At 39.3% G+C, this 17,375-nt stretch overlaps 1 protein-coding gene across 1 annotated transcript in view; it reads right to left on the minus strand.

Moving 5' to 3' along the window:
* The window catches only part of specc1 (sperm antigen with calponin homology and coiled-coil domains 1), a 78,777-nt gene that overhangs the window by 22,358 nt on the left and 39,044 nt on the right, over window positions 1-17,375 (minus strand). Inside the window, exons 6-13 of the mRNA XM_078266075.1 lie at window positions 14,748-14,955; window positions 14,013-14,086; window positions 13,249-13,424; window positions 9,163-9,326; window positions 8,524-8,624; window positions 8,309-8,384; window positions 7,017-7,161; window positions 3,277-3,379 (exon numbers count right to left, since the gene is read on the minus strand). Coding sequence (XP_078122201.1) covers window positions 3,277-3,379; window positions 7,017-7,161; window positions 8,309-8,384; window positions 8,524-8,624; window positions 9,163-9,326; window positions 13,249-13,424; window positions 14,013-14,086; window positions 14,748-14,955 — 1,047 coding nt within the window. The remainder of the gene's footprint in view (window positions 1-3,276; window positions 3,380-7,016; window positions 7,162-8,308; window positions 8,385-8,523; window positions 8,625-9,162; window positions 9,327-13,248; window positions 13,425-14,012; window positions 14,087-14,747; window positions 14,956-17,375) is intronic.

The raw sequence follows: 17,375 nt of genomic DNA on the forward strand, positions 1-17,375 counted from the left end.
TTTTCTAAACAGATTTGTGAAAAACGGCCACAGGTTCGCTCGAAACAGATATTCATCAGATCATGATCAAATGCTCTTAAAGCAATACAATATAGGGCAGTCACACTTGTTCTAAAAATAGACTTTAGATTTATAGATTTTTAAGGTTAACTGCCTAATAGTCTGTAAATGATTCCAACTAAGGTCAGCACATGGCATACATGGAAAAAATGCACAAACACAAAGCTCGAGTTAAGAGCAGTTACTCTGGGAAAGGGACTAATTATGCAACAGGCTGAAACTCTCCTAGTAGGCAAATCGTCTTAATGCATTCCTGATACTTGCAAATAAGCACACTGTGTTGCTAAGCCCTTTGTGGGAAGGGATCATAGGTTCCATACTTAAATGGGAATGAGGCTCCATTAGGGGTTTCATGTCGCAGGAACTAACAAAACTAACCGGTAGAGGCAGTGGTAGACCCATGTTCTGCAATTTAAAATTACTGTTTTTCTGGAGTCTGGTGGCTTTAAAGAGATCATAGATGGATATAACGGCTTTAGTTCCCCCGTTGTAAATGGCTGTCTGACGGCAAGGGTAAAGAGGTGAAAATGTTCTAAATATAGCGTACACTTAAACTGAGGTTGATGTTTTATGTGGTCCATTTTTAGGTGGCTAAAATACGTTTTGCTGCACCCCTATCTTTTTGCTGCTCTCCTGTCAACAGCAGTACATTTTTTAGCTTCCATGTCAGGACTCCTGCCTGCTTCTCCAAACTGGTGGTGTGCTGACCACCATCTACTGTAGCTAATACACTGACTGTGGATAAGTACCTCATACAACCCCACTTCTGATCTGAACTCTCTCTTTAACTGCTTTAATTACTAGTTCTTTGCAGGGTAAGATTTAACATACAAAATCATATGATCAACGTATGATACAGGTTTGTATAGTAAACTATACCCAACAAGTCAAGTAGTTAAAATAAGCCCCACCTTAACAGCTGCAATACTATCAATCAATAATAACATTGATTAATCGATCAATAGAAAATGATTGTCAACCATTTAGTTAATCCATTAATCATTTGACTCATTAAGCATCTCCTCTGGCAACATATATAACGTATCGTAAAGGGCTGATTCTGGACAATGTATACTTTTACCTTTGATACATTTTTCAGATCGTAGTTTTGTACTAAAGCAACACTAAAGAACTTTTCCGCTTCGGTCCCCTACAGGTTGGAAGCAGAATTGTCCATTACCGCTGTCGTAATGTCCCATTATGTCTCATTCAAACTACAGATCCGCTACCCGATCTGGCAAACTTGCATAGTGCTGTCATAGCTGATAGAGAGCCGCAAAGCGAATGCAGGAGTGCCGTTCACCCTGTTACGAGTTGATGAACCACTGAAACGATTTTGGAAACATTATTTTAAGGAACATTATTTTGATGCAAGTTTGCCAGATCGGGTAGCAGATCTGTAGTTTGAATGAGACATAAGAATAATGGTAATAGAAACGGTAATGGACAATTCCGCTTCCAACCTGTAGGGGGACCGAAGCAGAAAAGTTCTTTATTGTTGCTAAGTAAAATTCTGAATGCAGGACTATTACTTACTAATACTAAAACTATAGCATTACTACTTTTACTTAAGTAAGGGATCTGAGTACTTCTTCCACCACTGACTTTTAGCTGCTCTTACCCAGCAGAGAGGGATGTAGGTCAGTGCCTGAAAACATCAGAGCGCTTGACTTTGTTTTTTGGTTTTTTGTGGGGGGGGGCATTTTTAGGCCTTTAATTCCACAGGACAGATGAAGACATGAAATAGGAGAGAGAAGGGGAATGACATGCAGCAAAGGGCCACAGGTCGGAGTCAAACCCGCGGCCGCTGAGTCGAAGAGTAAACCTCTATATATGTGTGCCTGCTCTACCAACTGAGCTAACTCGGCCATGGTTAGTCTTTTTAATGCCACTTAAAAACTTGTTTTTAAAAATGAATTTGTATCCTGGAAAGATTTGCCCCGGTCTTTGTTTTGAATGAGCTGCATTTCTTTACGTTACAGTGTATACTCATCTAATTAAGATTATTGTTAGCAACTGTCTCAGTTTCCTCTGTAGCACTTTGAGTTAAGTAAAACATTCTTCATAAGCACCCGGCTGGTGGTGGAAATGGGTACTAATCCAACAATGTGAGCCAATGCAGTCTGTACACAGGTCCAACATCTTATCATGCAGATTAGCAGACTGTCTGCTGGTCAGCAGCAGTTTTATCTCATCTGGTCGGATATTTCCATCACAGAGGATCTGCTGTGTGTGTATGTTTTACCAACACACGCCTAACCTCAGAAGAAGTGAGGGTGACTCAAAGTTCACCGAGCAGCATTGTGCTTGAGAAATAGGAACTATTGATCTGGCAACTCATCCAATTATTCAGACTATTTATCACTGAGAAAGCTTGGTCTATTTTTAGCAGTTAGCATCACCTGTGCCTTTTCATACTTGGTCAAGCCAGAGCTACATTTAGATGCTGTTAGACTTGACAGAAGCAGAGTCATGTATGTTTATAACTGAGATTATTCTTCTATCACAATGCTGAGAGCGCTAAAATGACTCCTCTTCCTCATAAACTAGAGTTTGCAGGTTGGGACCAGTCTGACTGGTGGCAAGAGGTTTAGCATTAGCTAGTTGGCATGCTGGCACACAAACATAAATGATTACAAATCTTTAATCCCACTGGGCTTAATGGGCTCCTTAAACTGGGTATTAGGGGAGCAGCTAAACCAGGTGATTGCCAGCACTTGGCTCCATGGACACAGGGAACACAGATGGGGACACAACACAATAACAATGCATAAACAAATGGACATGCATAAAAACAAGCAGGGTGGCTATATAAATACACACATGTATAAATCCAGTGTGTCTGTAACACTGAGTGCTTCGCATCATTGTTTCCATTACCTCCGTGCCACAGTGACTTTATATCACCAGTGAGATGACAGGTGGGTGAATGGTGTGTCTGCAAACACAGTAATGTGCCACTACAGTCCAACACCTCAGTGATGGCTGAAAAGAAATTAAATAACTACAGAACCCGAGGGCATAGGCAGACCAATGCTGCATCAATGCAATATTATGGGAGGGGAGTTGGGGCTGTCTTCTCACTTTTAAATGAAAACCTGAAGAGTATGAGACTAAAATAATACTGCCCCAAAAAAGATGCAGAGAAAGGTAGGGTGTGAAAGTGAATGGAGCCCGCCTTGTATTTGAGAGAGGTCTCTGGCCTGTGATCCCTACCGGATAGCCTTCTGTTTTCTTCTGGCACCACTTCAGTAGAGCATTTCTCTTAGATCCTCCATACTCCCGCGCCAGTGCAGCCAAGGGGTCCGTTCTTTCCACACTGTCACCAGGGAAACATGAACCGCAATCAGAGAGCGCGAGAGAGAGAGAGAGAGAGAGAGAGAGAGAGAGAGAGAGAGAGAGACGGTTACAGTATGTAATTTGGAGTATGATAAGATGGTGTTACCCCCCACAACGGTTATTATCTTCACCACACACAAACTTCAATGCACATGAAGTAAGCTTCATAAATACCATAATTATGCAAGTTCTGTATGTCTCATAGTATAAGAATTTGTTCAATTAAGTACGCATTTTTCCAATTGAATATCTGCAGTGGTGGAGGAAGTATTCAGATCCTTGACTTAAGTAAAAGTACTAATACCGCACTGTAAAAATACTGTTTTAAAAGTAAAAGGAAGTCAAATTATGAAAGTATAATCAGAAAAATGTAAATAAAAGTAGAGTATACTCAATGCAGAAAAATGTCGGCTGTGACTGTTACATATTATATCATTACAATTTGTATTACATATGCATTAATGTAACAGCACCATTTTACTTTTGTAGTTGGTTGAGGTGAAGCTCATTTTGAACTATTTTGTATAAGACTAGAACTAATCTGCAGATCATTTTCTCAATTAATCGACTGATTGCTTGTAAAAATTCTGAAAATAGTAATAAATGCCGTCACAATTACCCAGAGCCCAAAGTGACACCTTCACAACAGTCTAAACCTCAACATTATTGGTAATACATTACAATTATTAACATTATTAAAAGGAAAAACAGCTAATGCATGAAATATTTCAACCATCAAAACAGTTGCCAATTACTTTTCTGTCAATCGACTAATTGATTAATCAATTAATCGTTTCAGCTGTACTTGTATATATTGTTGAGAAGTTTATTACATACAAATCTATTTGAAGTTATATTATTAAGTTATCCATTTATACATTTCTTGGTAACACTTATAATAATGGTACATTCATTATCATGAATCCATGCATGACTTCATGCATGGAAAAGCATGAATTCATTCACGTAGTACTTCATGAACTATCAGTAATGTACAAAGATGAATAGTATCTCATGCATGACTTAATGCAGGAACAATACGTTCATTAATGCATCAATTAAGGTATTTGAATCATCATGATTTCTGATTTATTAATGATGTCCATGTCTTCTTCATAGGTACATCTGTAATTAAAGTGACAGGCTAAACAAACTGAATTGTAGTGTTGTAATCATGATTAACTAAACATTACTTCATCATGTTTGTGGCCCTTTAAATAAAGTGCTGACCTGTTCCATCTTTAACATTGATAAATAAAACATGATTAATGGTGGCATATGCAGCAATCATCTTTATGACCCCCCAAATAAAATAAAAATTGTCAAAAAGACATTTCTGGTGTTCAGATACTTAGAAGTTAGTAAAAAGTAAAATTCATAAATATCCTACTTGGGTGAGCATTGTTTTCAGGCATTACTGTTTAAGTGCCTCATGTTGTTGTAAATAAAGTATTCAAAACTATAAAAATGCATCTGCAGTATACTGTATTTTGTGTAAATGTATAGTGGCCTCAGTATCATTTTGCCAAGCCACTCCTTTAATTCTTCATACATTGCATTTTATGCCACCATTAATCATATCTTATTTATCAATGTTAAAGATGGACCAGGTCAGCAATTTATTTAAAGGGCCACAAACATGATGAAGTATTGATGAAGTAATGTTTTAGTTTACAATGATTACAACACTACAATTCTTCAGAATATATGTACACTGCTGTGACCGGTCAGTTTTTTTGAAAAATACATGAATATCATTAATAAATCAGAAATCATGATTCAAATACCTTAATTGATGCATTAATGAACGTATTGTTCCTGCATTAAGTCATGCACGAGATACTATTAATCCTTGTACATTACTGATAGTTCATGAAGTACTACATGAATGAATTCATGATTGTATTCATGCGTGAAATCTCGCATGAATTCATGATAATTCATGTACCACTTTTATTAAGTGTTACCCAATTCTTTGATACTCCTGTACTTTCCTACATCATCTAATTTCCAAATGAAAACTAGGATTTCCATCAGCAAAAGGGAACTCTTTTGATTGATCGAAGCGTCTTTGCAGGTCAGTGTATTTGTGTTCAGAGTCCAGAGCAGGCTCATGATTACTTTGGAGTGAAGCCAACTATTTACAAAACAGCTCAGAGTGTTATCTTTAGTTTGAAGTGTTGGATGTAAAGCTTTAGCACAGGCTTTTTATTGGCATCCCTCCCTAATTGTTTCCATTGTATCTCCCACATATTTATATACAGTATACTGATTAACTATTATAAGACATAGAAATTACAAAGTGGTACAACAGATTGGTAAAATGCCTATGTGCAGTATTATTCAGAGGGTCTGCTCCCTGGGGTTTGCGCTGGAGCCGAGGCCATGGGAAGACCATGAGACACGGTCGTTGCTCTGAGCATGGTAAACATTTCACACGTCACAGCAGCTCTGCTGTTAAATTCATTAGCTCTCTGAGGCTCTGCAGAAGCGGGAGGACTGACTCCAAACAAATATTGCAGGGGCCGGACAGTGCGTGCGTTTATCATCAGCAGTGAAAGAGCGGCTAACCCTTAAACCATAGCAAACACAGTCATGTACTGCTGCTTTGAGACAGAAGGCCTGCGCGAACGTCTGCATTACAGTGCCACGCATTTACATTAATATGTTAATATGTGAGAGCATTTAGACACTGATATAAATGCAAATGCAGATGGAGAAGAGCAGATAGCTCAATAATGTCATGATACCAGAGGAGGAAGAGGTAAGGCTAGATAGTTTTCATATCACTGACAGTGGTGTTTATTAATGTCAACAGTACATATGTTGGTTGAAGCTGAGTGTGTTGTCCAGTGTGATGACCAAGTACTTTACTGTCTCACTATAACGACACGTAAAATAAAATGTAAATGTAACTCAAACACTGAGTCATCTACTTGAAATGCAACCTGAATGGAATGCTACAAGTGGTCATTTTTGAGTGTAGGGGGAAATGATAACCTGTAATGCCATCGATCAGAAGATTAAAGCCTGTTTGTTTAACATATGTCTCTCACCCCTTTCTGATAAGCGGACACTGATTTGCTGTTTGTGTTAAAGCAATCTATGTCCACACTGTTGGCAATAAAAGTTGCACAACTCCAAATTTCCAATTTTTCCAAATCGAGGCACCAATCACAACTGTTGAGGCGGGCTTTACACACGATGACGATAGCGCAGCGACGGCAAGCAGCTTTTTGTTTACATTCAACATGGCGGCCACCGAAGCGCAGCAACCCGTTGATGCCGCTGTCGCTGCTACGTCACCCGGATCGTTGGTCTGATTGGTTGAAGGAGTATCCAGTTGCGCCCAGAGGCATTTGAGCGGCATCCGTTGGCGACGCCCCTTTGGAAATGGGCTGTGAATGAAGCTTGCCCAGACCCACTCTCAGTTACAACTGAGAAGGGTCTGGTGTCAACCAGGCTAGATATTTACTATTCTTAAACTAAAGAAAACAAATGTCTTGCTGTTTCCAAAGTAAGGAAGTTTGTTAAGTTTATTTCACCTGTTCCAATGCAAGCTAAACAAGTGGAATTATCTCACAGTGAATCCGACAAAATCATTTGGGTAAGCCCACCTTAGCTTGCTGTTGCCTCGGTTGTAGCTGAAGGATGCAGTGCGGCTGTTGAGGGAGGCGGGGGGTTTGATTACAGACTCTAGCGAAGGGCTCTTCCTCATTAGGCTGTTAGGTTTCAGGTCTTCCCCGCAGCCGGAAAACTTATCTGCCGGAGTGAAGGATACAGGAAAGAGAATGTGAAGAGGCAGTCAGAAACCGAGGGATCGGGGTGTCCTCTAGCTCACCCAGTAAAAGCATGCGCCCCATGTAGGGTCTGTCACTATCAAATAAAGTGAAAAGCCCTAAAAAAAATAAACAGAGGTATCACAATATACTTTATAAAGCACACTGTACAATGCATTGCATCATTATTAGAAGTAAATATAACCTTGACAATGCGAATATGGATAATCTACTAAGAAATCTCACTGTATGGTCCACGGGTCCTGACAGGGAATACCCCATCACCTTTAGTTTTCAGCCTAGTCTTCAACATACTCAAAATAACCCTGCCTGTGGGCCTCTGTCTTATCTGAAGTCCATACTGTTGCCACTCAAAGTAATGAGTAGTGAAATGTCAGTTTCAGAAAAGCCAGGCAGTGACATAAGATCAGGGGGAGTGATGCACTGAACATTTCACCTGCTGTTTTACTGAAATAGTGCAGCACATTAAAAATAATTGCTGAGACTGGTTCAATGTGATGCAGGAAATTGTTGTCATGGAAAAACTAACATTTGCTGTAAGACTGAAGACGGACATATTTGATAAATGTTGGAAAGGATGGATTGAGTTTAATAGCCCACATAGATCAGATTTCAGGTACCGTTTACTGTAACATAACCCCCACTGTTCCTTTGCCACACACCTTTTTCTCATGCTTTCTTTTTTCTTCTTTGTATGATTAATTTGAACTGTATTGTGTTAATTATTAATATATATATATATATACATATATATATATTTATTTTAACTGTAAAGTGTACAATGTATGATACTGTACATGATGATTTGAAAGAATTATAAAAAGAAATACTTTTAAGAGCTCATCACCACATTTACATATTTGCTTTCTAAGAATAAAATCATAAAACTTCCTGCAAACACAACAAAAGTTGGATGATTGAATATCTTTATTCATCTTATCGTTTAACTCTCTGTGTAGACATCCTGGCCATACTCATTTCTAAAGGCACTGACTCAGTAGTGCTTTGGCTGGCCCTCCATTGACCTAAAAGAGTATGACTGCTAAATGAAATATGGATATACATGTAAATTGAAAACCATGACCTTCAGCCATATCTCTGCTACATACCATGGTGATGAGAGAATTCTCCATGGTTGATTCTTTTTTCCAATGTCTTTGATAGTGGCTTTATCTGGGTCTGTCTCTAAAAAAAACATAAACAGAACAGATATCATATCAGAGTCTGAAACAATGAATCACTTATAGGAATCATTTTGTTTTTATATAGGGGATTTCTCTAATTCCTTCCTATTTTAAAAAGAAACAAATATATTGATGTATACCTGGATAGGGGAGACAGCAGCAGCAGGTGCAGTGCGTACAGGGATCCCACTCAGCGGGCTTCTTGGGGAGGAATGCATTTGAACTGTGTGGCCCGGTCCATCTAAAAAGATTAGATTATATACTCATTGATTATTGCACCAAAAGAGAACTGACAACTGCAAATAGAAAATGACTCACATGTCTTCAGCACAGCTCGAGATAAATCAAAGATCAAAAAAAAGAATGATATACAAATGTTTGGCAAACAATAGTTAGGCCTCAAATACAGTTTTAATCCTGAAACACGAATGTAGTATCAATTATCAAAATCTGTCAAGTACCCACAGTTGGCACTCATTTTTCAGTCAGATTCTTATCCTTTGATTAAACACTCAGTGTCCACTTTATTAGGTACACCTATACAGCCTAATGCAATCCAATAGAACTCTTCTACCATAAAGTCTACTTTTATGAAGCATATAATGTTCTGTTGAAACTGGCATGGAGGTCAGCCCAGGCCACACAACTGCACGTTTTCACTGCAGAGAAATGACAGAAATCCACGCAGCAGATCTCACCAGCTGTTCTCCTCTATAGTTACACTGCTGTGTTGGGATTCCGTGTGTGTGTGTGTGTGTGTTGAGGTGCTCGGTGCTCACTGTGTCCAACAGTATCAAAGGACTTAATGAGGGATTTGACAGTAGCTCCGGACTCTGAGTCGGCATCTCCGCTGGCGTCGGTGGGTGTGGTCGGGATCGTGGAGATGCCACACCAGTGACGGTTGTTTTCGGAGTCGGACAGCCTCACCTCCTCACCTTGGTACCTGACAGACACAATGAACAGGGTTGCTGTGTAGAGGCATATACAATAGATACACCTGGGGAGGGGAGAGTCTGAGGAGACAGCATTTGTAAACTAGAGATTAGACACAAAGCCTCTGTAGGGTTTATCTTGTGAGATTACCTGCTGATTAGTACAAATAAATCTTCTAAATTACCGTTTGATCAGTGTATTGACAAGATCATGCGAATATAGTTTGAAGTTTGAACTTAAGAAGAGTAAATAACCTATGATCAGCTGCAGATAGCTAGATTTAAATTTGGAACACAAAATCTGAGCAGTCCAAACATCAACACACAGAACACTTTGTCCCCATTGCCCCTGATGACCTTTAGATCCCAGAATACAGAGTCAGGGATTTGGACGTCTTTATCAGTGATGAATGACAAGAAAGGGATTTGTGTGTTAAACATTGCACTCAACTCACCTCCAAAGAGTGTAGACTGAAAGAGAAACACAATCCCAGTTGGACTGTTGTAATTTCATTTATTCATTTGCCTAATAAACAACAGTCATACAGACATACAATACACTTTTTATGTATTCTTTCACAGGCATAAAACCTTCCAAGTCTTTCATTGCAGAATAAATAACAGCACATTCAGTGTATTGTTCATTAAATGGCTTTACTAAAGACAGAAAATGACCTATTACACAGTTACCATTTCATCTTTTTCTAGATGGTATTTTTGAGCATATCCAAATGTTTACATTTTAAGCACCAGGACCTTATCATCTGGTAGAACAATATGGCTTTTTAATAAAAATGCACAAATTGAGTATTTCTGATAAAAACTGGATTTGAAGTCGAACCTGAGATCCTGCAATATGCCATTATTATACTACGATGAGACGGAATATTGTGTGAGGGTTTTGGCTCAAAGATGTAATAAATCCATGTGATAAGTGACACTTATCTTTCAAAATGAGTGACATCACAACATTTGAGGATACAATAAAAAGGATGCTGAATAAAACTCTAGATATGTTAGCGATTCGAGAATGATCAACAAGGAAGAAATATCAGTTGAGTGACCTCTGAGGTTCAGATAAAAAAAAAAAAAAAAAAATGTGTTTGATTCTATTTTAACTTGTCAGTAATGTTGCTGAAAAGTGGAAAAGGAGTTCAACGTATCTGTACCATTCATTTTATGAACCTGTAGCACAGTCTTCTTAGTCTTTGTGTAAAAATGGACCGTCAACCTTTTGGTAAGTTTGAGGAGAGTTACAAATGACTCTGAGGTACAGCTGTTTGTGTTAAGTCTTAAAAAAAGAAAAATCTAATTTTGGCAGTGTTCTGGATCTGCCGGCATAGCGGGACATCAAAATAATCCTGGTTATTTCATCTGACAGGAAGAACTCTCTGCAGATTTAAAAAGGAGCAAAGCAGTCATCACAAATACATATACAAACAGTAACAGAGCATATGATACCACATTGTCCACATAGATGTCATCATGTATAGTAATTGTGTGTTCTAGAGTGCCATCTAATGGCTCAATATGACACTGCATTCAGTTCCACTACAGGACCAAAGACAAAACTTTAATCATAAGTTGCTTTAACAGGTCATAAATGTCAAATTTTCAAGTAAGCGGACAGAAGTCAAAGTAAAAGTAATTTGACTGATACAGAAGAAGAAAAGCAACAGCACAAAAACCATGAGCCACCCAGTTCAACTGGACAAATCTGACTTTGTTTTTCCTACTTCATCCTGCTTTTTTCATGGTGCTTTTTGTGAAAGGTCATTACCCTCTACTGTACCATCTCAACTTCCAAAAAAACAGAAAAAGAAAAAAAAGGCACAAATCAGCTTCACACAGTATGAAAAGGAGAGTCTTTTGAACATAGGTCATTTTTTTTGACACAGGTCAAGAAATTGACAAACAAAGAATACATTCATTGAGAAATAACAATACATAATTATTTATTTATTTAAAAAGGTTCCAAAAGACATGTAGGGAAATAGAAGCCAGACTTTTTGTCACGAGACTCTTTGTGTACTGTACTCTGTATCTACACTGGTCACTGTGGCTTAGATAAGACTGGTTTACCACATTATATTTTGAATGACAAAGAAAGGTAATAAGTCAAGAATAACACTGTCTTCACGTGGTGGGGAGGCACTTCTCTAGTGCCCTTCTACTGCCATCTTGGTGTCAAAAGTGGCTCCGGTGTTTATTCTGAAAAGAAAAATAAGAAAGAAGATGAACTATTGTATAATGTATATAAACATGTACATGTGCAGCAAAACCTAAGATCTTACATTTCTTCTTAACATTGTTATTATGAAAAGCAGACCTCTGGGCACTTCTGGACTTTTAGAAACGCTGTTCCATGCATACCTCATAGGATTAATAAGGTCACTCATAATGTCTAGAATGACTAAATCACCCGGTGATGAAGACGCTATGCAAATGTATCTGAAGCACATGATGCATAGCATGAGTTTAAATCCAGTCATGCCGTGCAGACCATCCTGCTATTTCACCAAAAAATGTAGGAGGGTTATTCATTCAAAGAACAGCAGGTGGCACCAGATACATCTACTTGAACGGTAGGTTTCAAGAACCAGGCAAAGCACATCAAAAAGGTAAGATAGTCCTGAAGGGGGAGCAGTCAGCCAGCACACAGAAAGACAGACGGAGTCAGACAGGCTGAAGCAGCAACAACAAGCCAAACACAGATAGGAAGGTCACTCGGGAGCAGGAGCAGCACACAGGGAAGGGAGAGGCAGGCTGGCTGAGAGAGGGCTGACAGGGCTGGGAACTCACCTGGACTTTACATAAGGAGGCTTGTCAGAGGGACATCTTTGACAGGGTCATCACAGGGAGCTGCTGGAGGTGGGGAGCGGACGCAGCGTAACAGCTAATCTCGGGGGAAAGTTCGCTGATTTAGCCATGGTCTAAAACCAGTTGTGTAATGTACTACATTCACAAGGACTGCGTGAAATTTGAACAAGACATATTTGATTTTAAACCAAATATTACTATTTCTAATAAACTAAAACTGCTCTTATGAGCTTTGTGAGGTGATATAGTACGAGAGTAGAATCAGTTAGAGATAGTGTGCTTGCTTAAAGGATTATACCATGACTGGCCACACAGATAAACAGAGCGCTACACAGTAGCAAAAGTATTTGACCTGGCATGATAATGAAAGGGGGCAACACTGTCAAAAACACCATGGCATTTGCACGCTCAAAAAACACAGTATACCCACACACAAACCAGTGCAACGCTCTCTATAAGTACACCAATCACATTACTGCATGGCCACAGTGCATCACAACACTACATGGTTCCTAAATAGCATGATACATACATTACATAACACCCTTGGATCAAATCAGCTTCTCTGTGTAGAGCAGATCTGCCACCACGTCTGCCTTCACATATAATAATAATTTCCTCTAATAGATATACTGTAGTTTATTGTGGAGGTTTGAATGTTACTATAGGGCAATGCTCAGTGTGGAAGAGGGAGACAGAGAGGGCAGCAGCTTAAAGGAGTAGAATACACAGAGGGAAATACTGCAGGAGACTGCTAATTTACCAACAGAGTCTGCCAAATCCCAGAAACCTAAACTCTGAAACTCAAAGGATTTAATCTTGTAAAATATAAAAATAAATAATGTCTACTCTAAATACATCCTGGTTGACATTTGACCCTGCTTAGACAACAGATAGAAATTTTGAAAACCTCTTAAGCAAGAGATTCTTGAGAGTAAGAATTATATATGGTTTGTATCACGTTTATAAAACAGTGGATGGGGATATGGCATGACTCTGGCAGGTATCTGATGTGTACATTGTGTTCAGAGAGAAAGGAACTGCAGCCCGATGCTAAACAAGGGGAGCCGAGGGAGGATTGGTGGAGGGGGAGGAGTATGATGGAGATAGTACCTGACACCCTGCAGGGCTTCAAGGTCTGTGGTAAGCTTTGCACTGCGATCTTGCTCCTCCTGCAGCTGCCTCCTGAGTGTACGCAGCTCCTGCTGAGCCTCCACCTTGATGTCGTTGGCCACCACCACTGCTGTCTGGAGATCCGCCTGGAACCGACGCCACTCTTCTTTTTCATCCTAAAGACACATGGATATGTACTGTACTGGTAGATGCAAGTATAGACCTATTCAGGCAAATTCGTACTGGCAGGAACTGTTTGGATTTAGTTGAATGTCAGCATTAATTAGTCCTAAAATTAATTTCAACAACAGAATCAATTAAATCTGATAAACAAATGATACACAAACAATTGAACTACTCTCATTCAACCACTTAATGGAGACACTGGCATTTATAGTTTGGGCTGGAAATATATTTACTTGTGACAGTGTCAATTTTCCTATCACAATCAACGTTTTTGTAAACAGTGCTCTTCTTTGTAACAGACAGTACACCTGTGGAAGTAATACAAACATCATATACCAACATTTAAAAAAAAAAAAAAACTTTAAAAAAGTTTAAACTTCTGAGGCTAGAAATAACTTAAAAATCTCCTCAAGACAAATAAGAAAAACTCTCCGGGAACCATCACCTTATCGTGGTGGAGAGGTTTGTGTGTCTCTATGAAGCCGAGGGCTGTGTTGTCTGGAGCTTGGTGCTCCTGGTAGGGTCTCCCAAGGCAAAGTGGTCTCAGGTGAGGGGCCAGACAAAGAATGCTTTCTTACCTTCATCTGTCTACCCAAGACTTTCAGTTGTCGGTCTGCTTCAGTTTTCTGCTCCTCCAGCTTTTTGACAAGATCTGCAATGACAAGTACAAGGTTTTGAAAGGGAGAAGGGCGGTCTAACGTACTGCAGACTCAGGCAGAATCGCACCAATTAAACACAGCATTCACAACTTAACTGCTCAGTTTTCAGCGTGGTTGGGAAAAAGCAGCCGATATATAGCATAAAGGCTCTTACAAAAAGGCACAGTTACTTCTGGACAGTATAAGATCTGTCAAGAAATGTTTTTCATCACTGCAATAATAGCATCAGACCTATCTCATCTGCCATGATTCAAATGTGGTTGTGGAAACAGTGTATCCAGCCATATAACATTTGCCAACTGCACTTATGGTGAGTCAGAGACAGATGTGTTACAGTATGCCCTCATTTTGCGTCTAATTCTCACTCAGTTGCCAAATTGTAAGGTTACACATAGCTTTAACTAATGCAGTCTAATACAGCAGCCCTGGAATAAATCCTACCTTCATGAAGATTATAATATTCAGTTTTTGTTGGAACGGTTTGAGGAGGTATCGTTTGAACTTCATGGTCATTTAAGAGGTGCTTCCAATATTTTGTCCACCTCATTCATATAAATGAGGACAGACTAAATCTTAGATATACCACTGACTGATTAATTTCCTTATATGACTGCAGGTTAAAATAGTCCACAGAGAACTGTGAAAAGGACATACTCTCCATGTCCAGGACGGCTTGGTTGGTGTGGCAGTTGACGGCCCTCTGCTGCTCCACCTGGTCCTCCAGTTCAAAGATGGTCTCCTTCAGCTCTTTCACCTGGTTCTCAGCGTGGATCCCAGCCTCCTCCAGGGAAGTCACCCGGCTGCTGAGCTCCTGCTCCCTCCTCTCGGCCCGCTCCTGAACCTGCTGGCATTTGGCCTCCACCTGTGTATGTGTGTGGGTTTGTGAGATTATGATGGGCTCAGTACACAAATGGGCTAAAACAAAGAGGCAGTGTTTCATGTGAAAGTAATTGCTGGCTGCCAGTGTGCTAAATAGATGGAATCACTTAAGTCACCTTTGGCTCAGTAAAGGATCATTTATATCTTCCAGACATTCTTGTGGTGCAGTGTTCAATTTGACAGTGATGGTGCTTTTCTTCATGTCTTATCTTTCAAAAGATTAGATGAAAGATGCCCTCCACAAAATAAAGCTGTATCAAAACAAGATTTTTGGATGTCCATGAGGGCTGGGTGAAGAAGACAAGCATTGTGTGTGTGAAGAAAACCACTGATCAAAATGTAATTAAAGCAAGTTAAATTATGTTATGGTTTGCTACGGTTTGATCTGATGAAAACAAACTCAATTTACTAGCGAGCAGTAAAAAGTAAAAGTAACCATTGTGAGTCCAATTAGCCTTAATACATTGCCTCCTTTCCAATGTGACTACTGCACATTAGTACACATTGCATTATTGGTGCTTAGAGTAAGACAATAGATTTTTCCATTCTAGCTTCCACATCTGTCACTTAATTAAAGCTCTAGTTTTCAACTATGATACAACAGAAGTCACACAGAAATAAGGGTAAATGTAAACATTGAACTGGGTTGTAAAGGTAATAAATGGTTACAGCAGCTATGCTGGAGTCCACACAGTGTTTACACAAGAGCTTAACCATGTCTGACAATTACTGTTTGGCCACAATGCAGTGTTTTCCCTCGGTTTGTGGAAGACTTAGGTACCCGTATTTGTCTGGGGGTTTAAGGGTCCTCCCTCGAGAAAATGTTACATTTTGAAATTTAAAAAAATGCAATTTGACATCCTTTTGGACCATTCTTATTACATCATCTGTGTCTAAAACGTAGAAAAAAGCTAGAGCAGATAATAAATAAAACAATTAAAAAATTAAAAATCTTAAATACAAAACTTGCTAAATAAGTCCACCAGAGACCAACTACAACCATTAGTTCGGAGAAAAGTAATTTAGTTAGTTTTGATGCTCCCGGTTGAGTTTACATTCATTTGGCTTAAGAGCTGCCCAGCCTTATAATGGTAGGGAAAACCCTGCACAATGTAAATACTAACATGCAAGGTGACAGTGACTCATGGAAATAAGAGTTCAGTCTGGATTAGATCTGACTGCATCAATGTGTTCATTGGTCCAACTATTGAATTACACTAAAGCTGACGTCAGTGTAGCATGATGATTGCTGTCGTTCAGAGGAATGACACTGTAAAAGAGATCTCTGTGAGTAAAGTATGCTGAAATAAGTAAATGATGTAGTTCTGCAGGACCCTCTCCCACTGACACCATGTGACTCCGATAGATTAGGATTCTGGTGAGTGAAGTTATGGAGCGGCCTCACCCTCACACCCATGTGGCAGAGAACAGGAGCGTGACTCAGAGGGTCACACAGTGAACCACCCTACTGTTGGCACCGCAGTCACAGTCCAACACTGACGACATCACTTAAACTGATGGTGACACGCCTCAATTTGGAGTCAACAACCACCAACAGGACCCCAAACCCACACAACCCTCAGCCTCTCTGGTGTTTGTGGTGTTGAAGGGGAAAACCAAAGTGACGACTGAGAATCATATGAAAACTATTTGAGTTAACATGAGTTCATGTGCTTTGGTGGTGAAGAGAAGGACCCAATACCAGCTGTTAAGCCTGTTTAATGGTCATGTTTGAACCATTGTGGAAAATTGTGTCCTCGTGTTCACATTCAATATATTGTGACTGAGCCAAAAGTGATTAAAAATGTTACGATCACCCATTTGACTCTCATTTTTTAATCATGAGCAATTGCTAGACTGATGATACAGCTATCCATAGACACATAACTGTCGCATATTGGTCTCTTTTAAATCTAGTCTTAAGAAATGACTGCATTGCAAGTACAGAATTTGAACAAAAATCTATTGACCGTTTCTGAACGAGTGAACTTCTTGCTTTACTTTTTCATATTTTACAGTAAATGTGGATGGAGAGATTGTTCTTTAGCGAATTCCTGAAAGTTAAGTCAAACACAAGTCAACTAATGAACATAACTAAACGTTTGAACACTGAGTCACATTCAATTCAAATCCTGGAAAAGGTTTCAACTGTGCAGAGACATTCTCTAACGAACAGAGAGTTGTCCAGTTTCAAAGAGGACATATTATGATCATTTTCAGGTTCATACTTGTATTTTGGGTTTCTACTAGAACTTGTTTACATGCTGTAATGTTAAAAAAAATAAAAAAAAGCATTATTTTTCTCATACTGTGTCTGAATATACCTGTTTTTACCCTCTGTCTGAAATCTCTCTTTAATCCCCTCTCCAGAAAAAAAGCCCAGTCTGCTCTGATTGATTAGAG

Source organism: Sander vitreus, chromosome 13 (assembly GCF_031162955.1).
Source record: "Sander vitreus isolate 19-12246 chromosome 13, sanVit1, whole genome shotgun sequence".
Classification (NCBI taxonomy): Eukaryota; Metazoa; Chordata; class Actinopteri; order Perciformes; family Percidae; genus Sander; species Sander vitreus.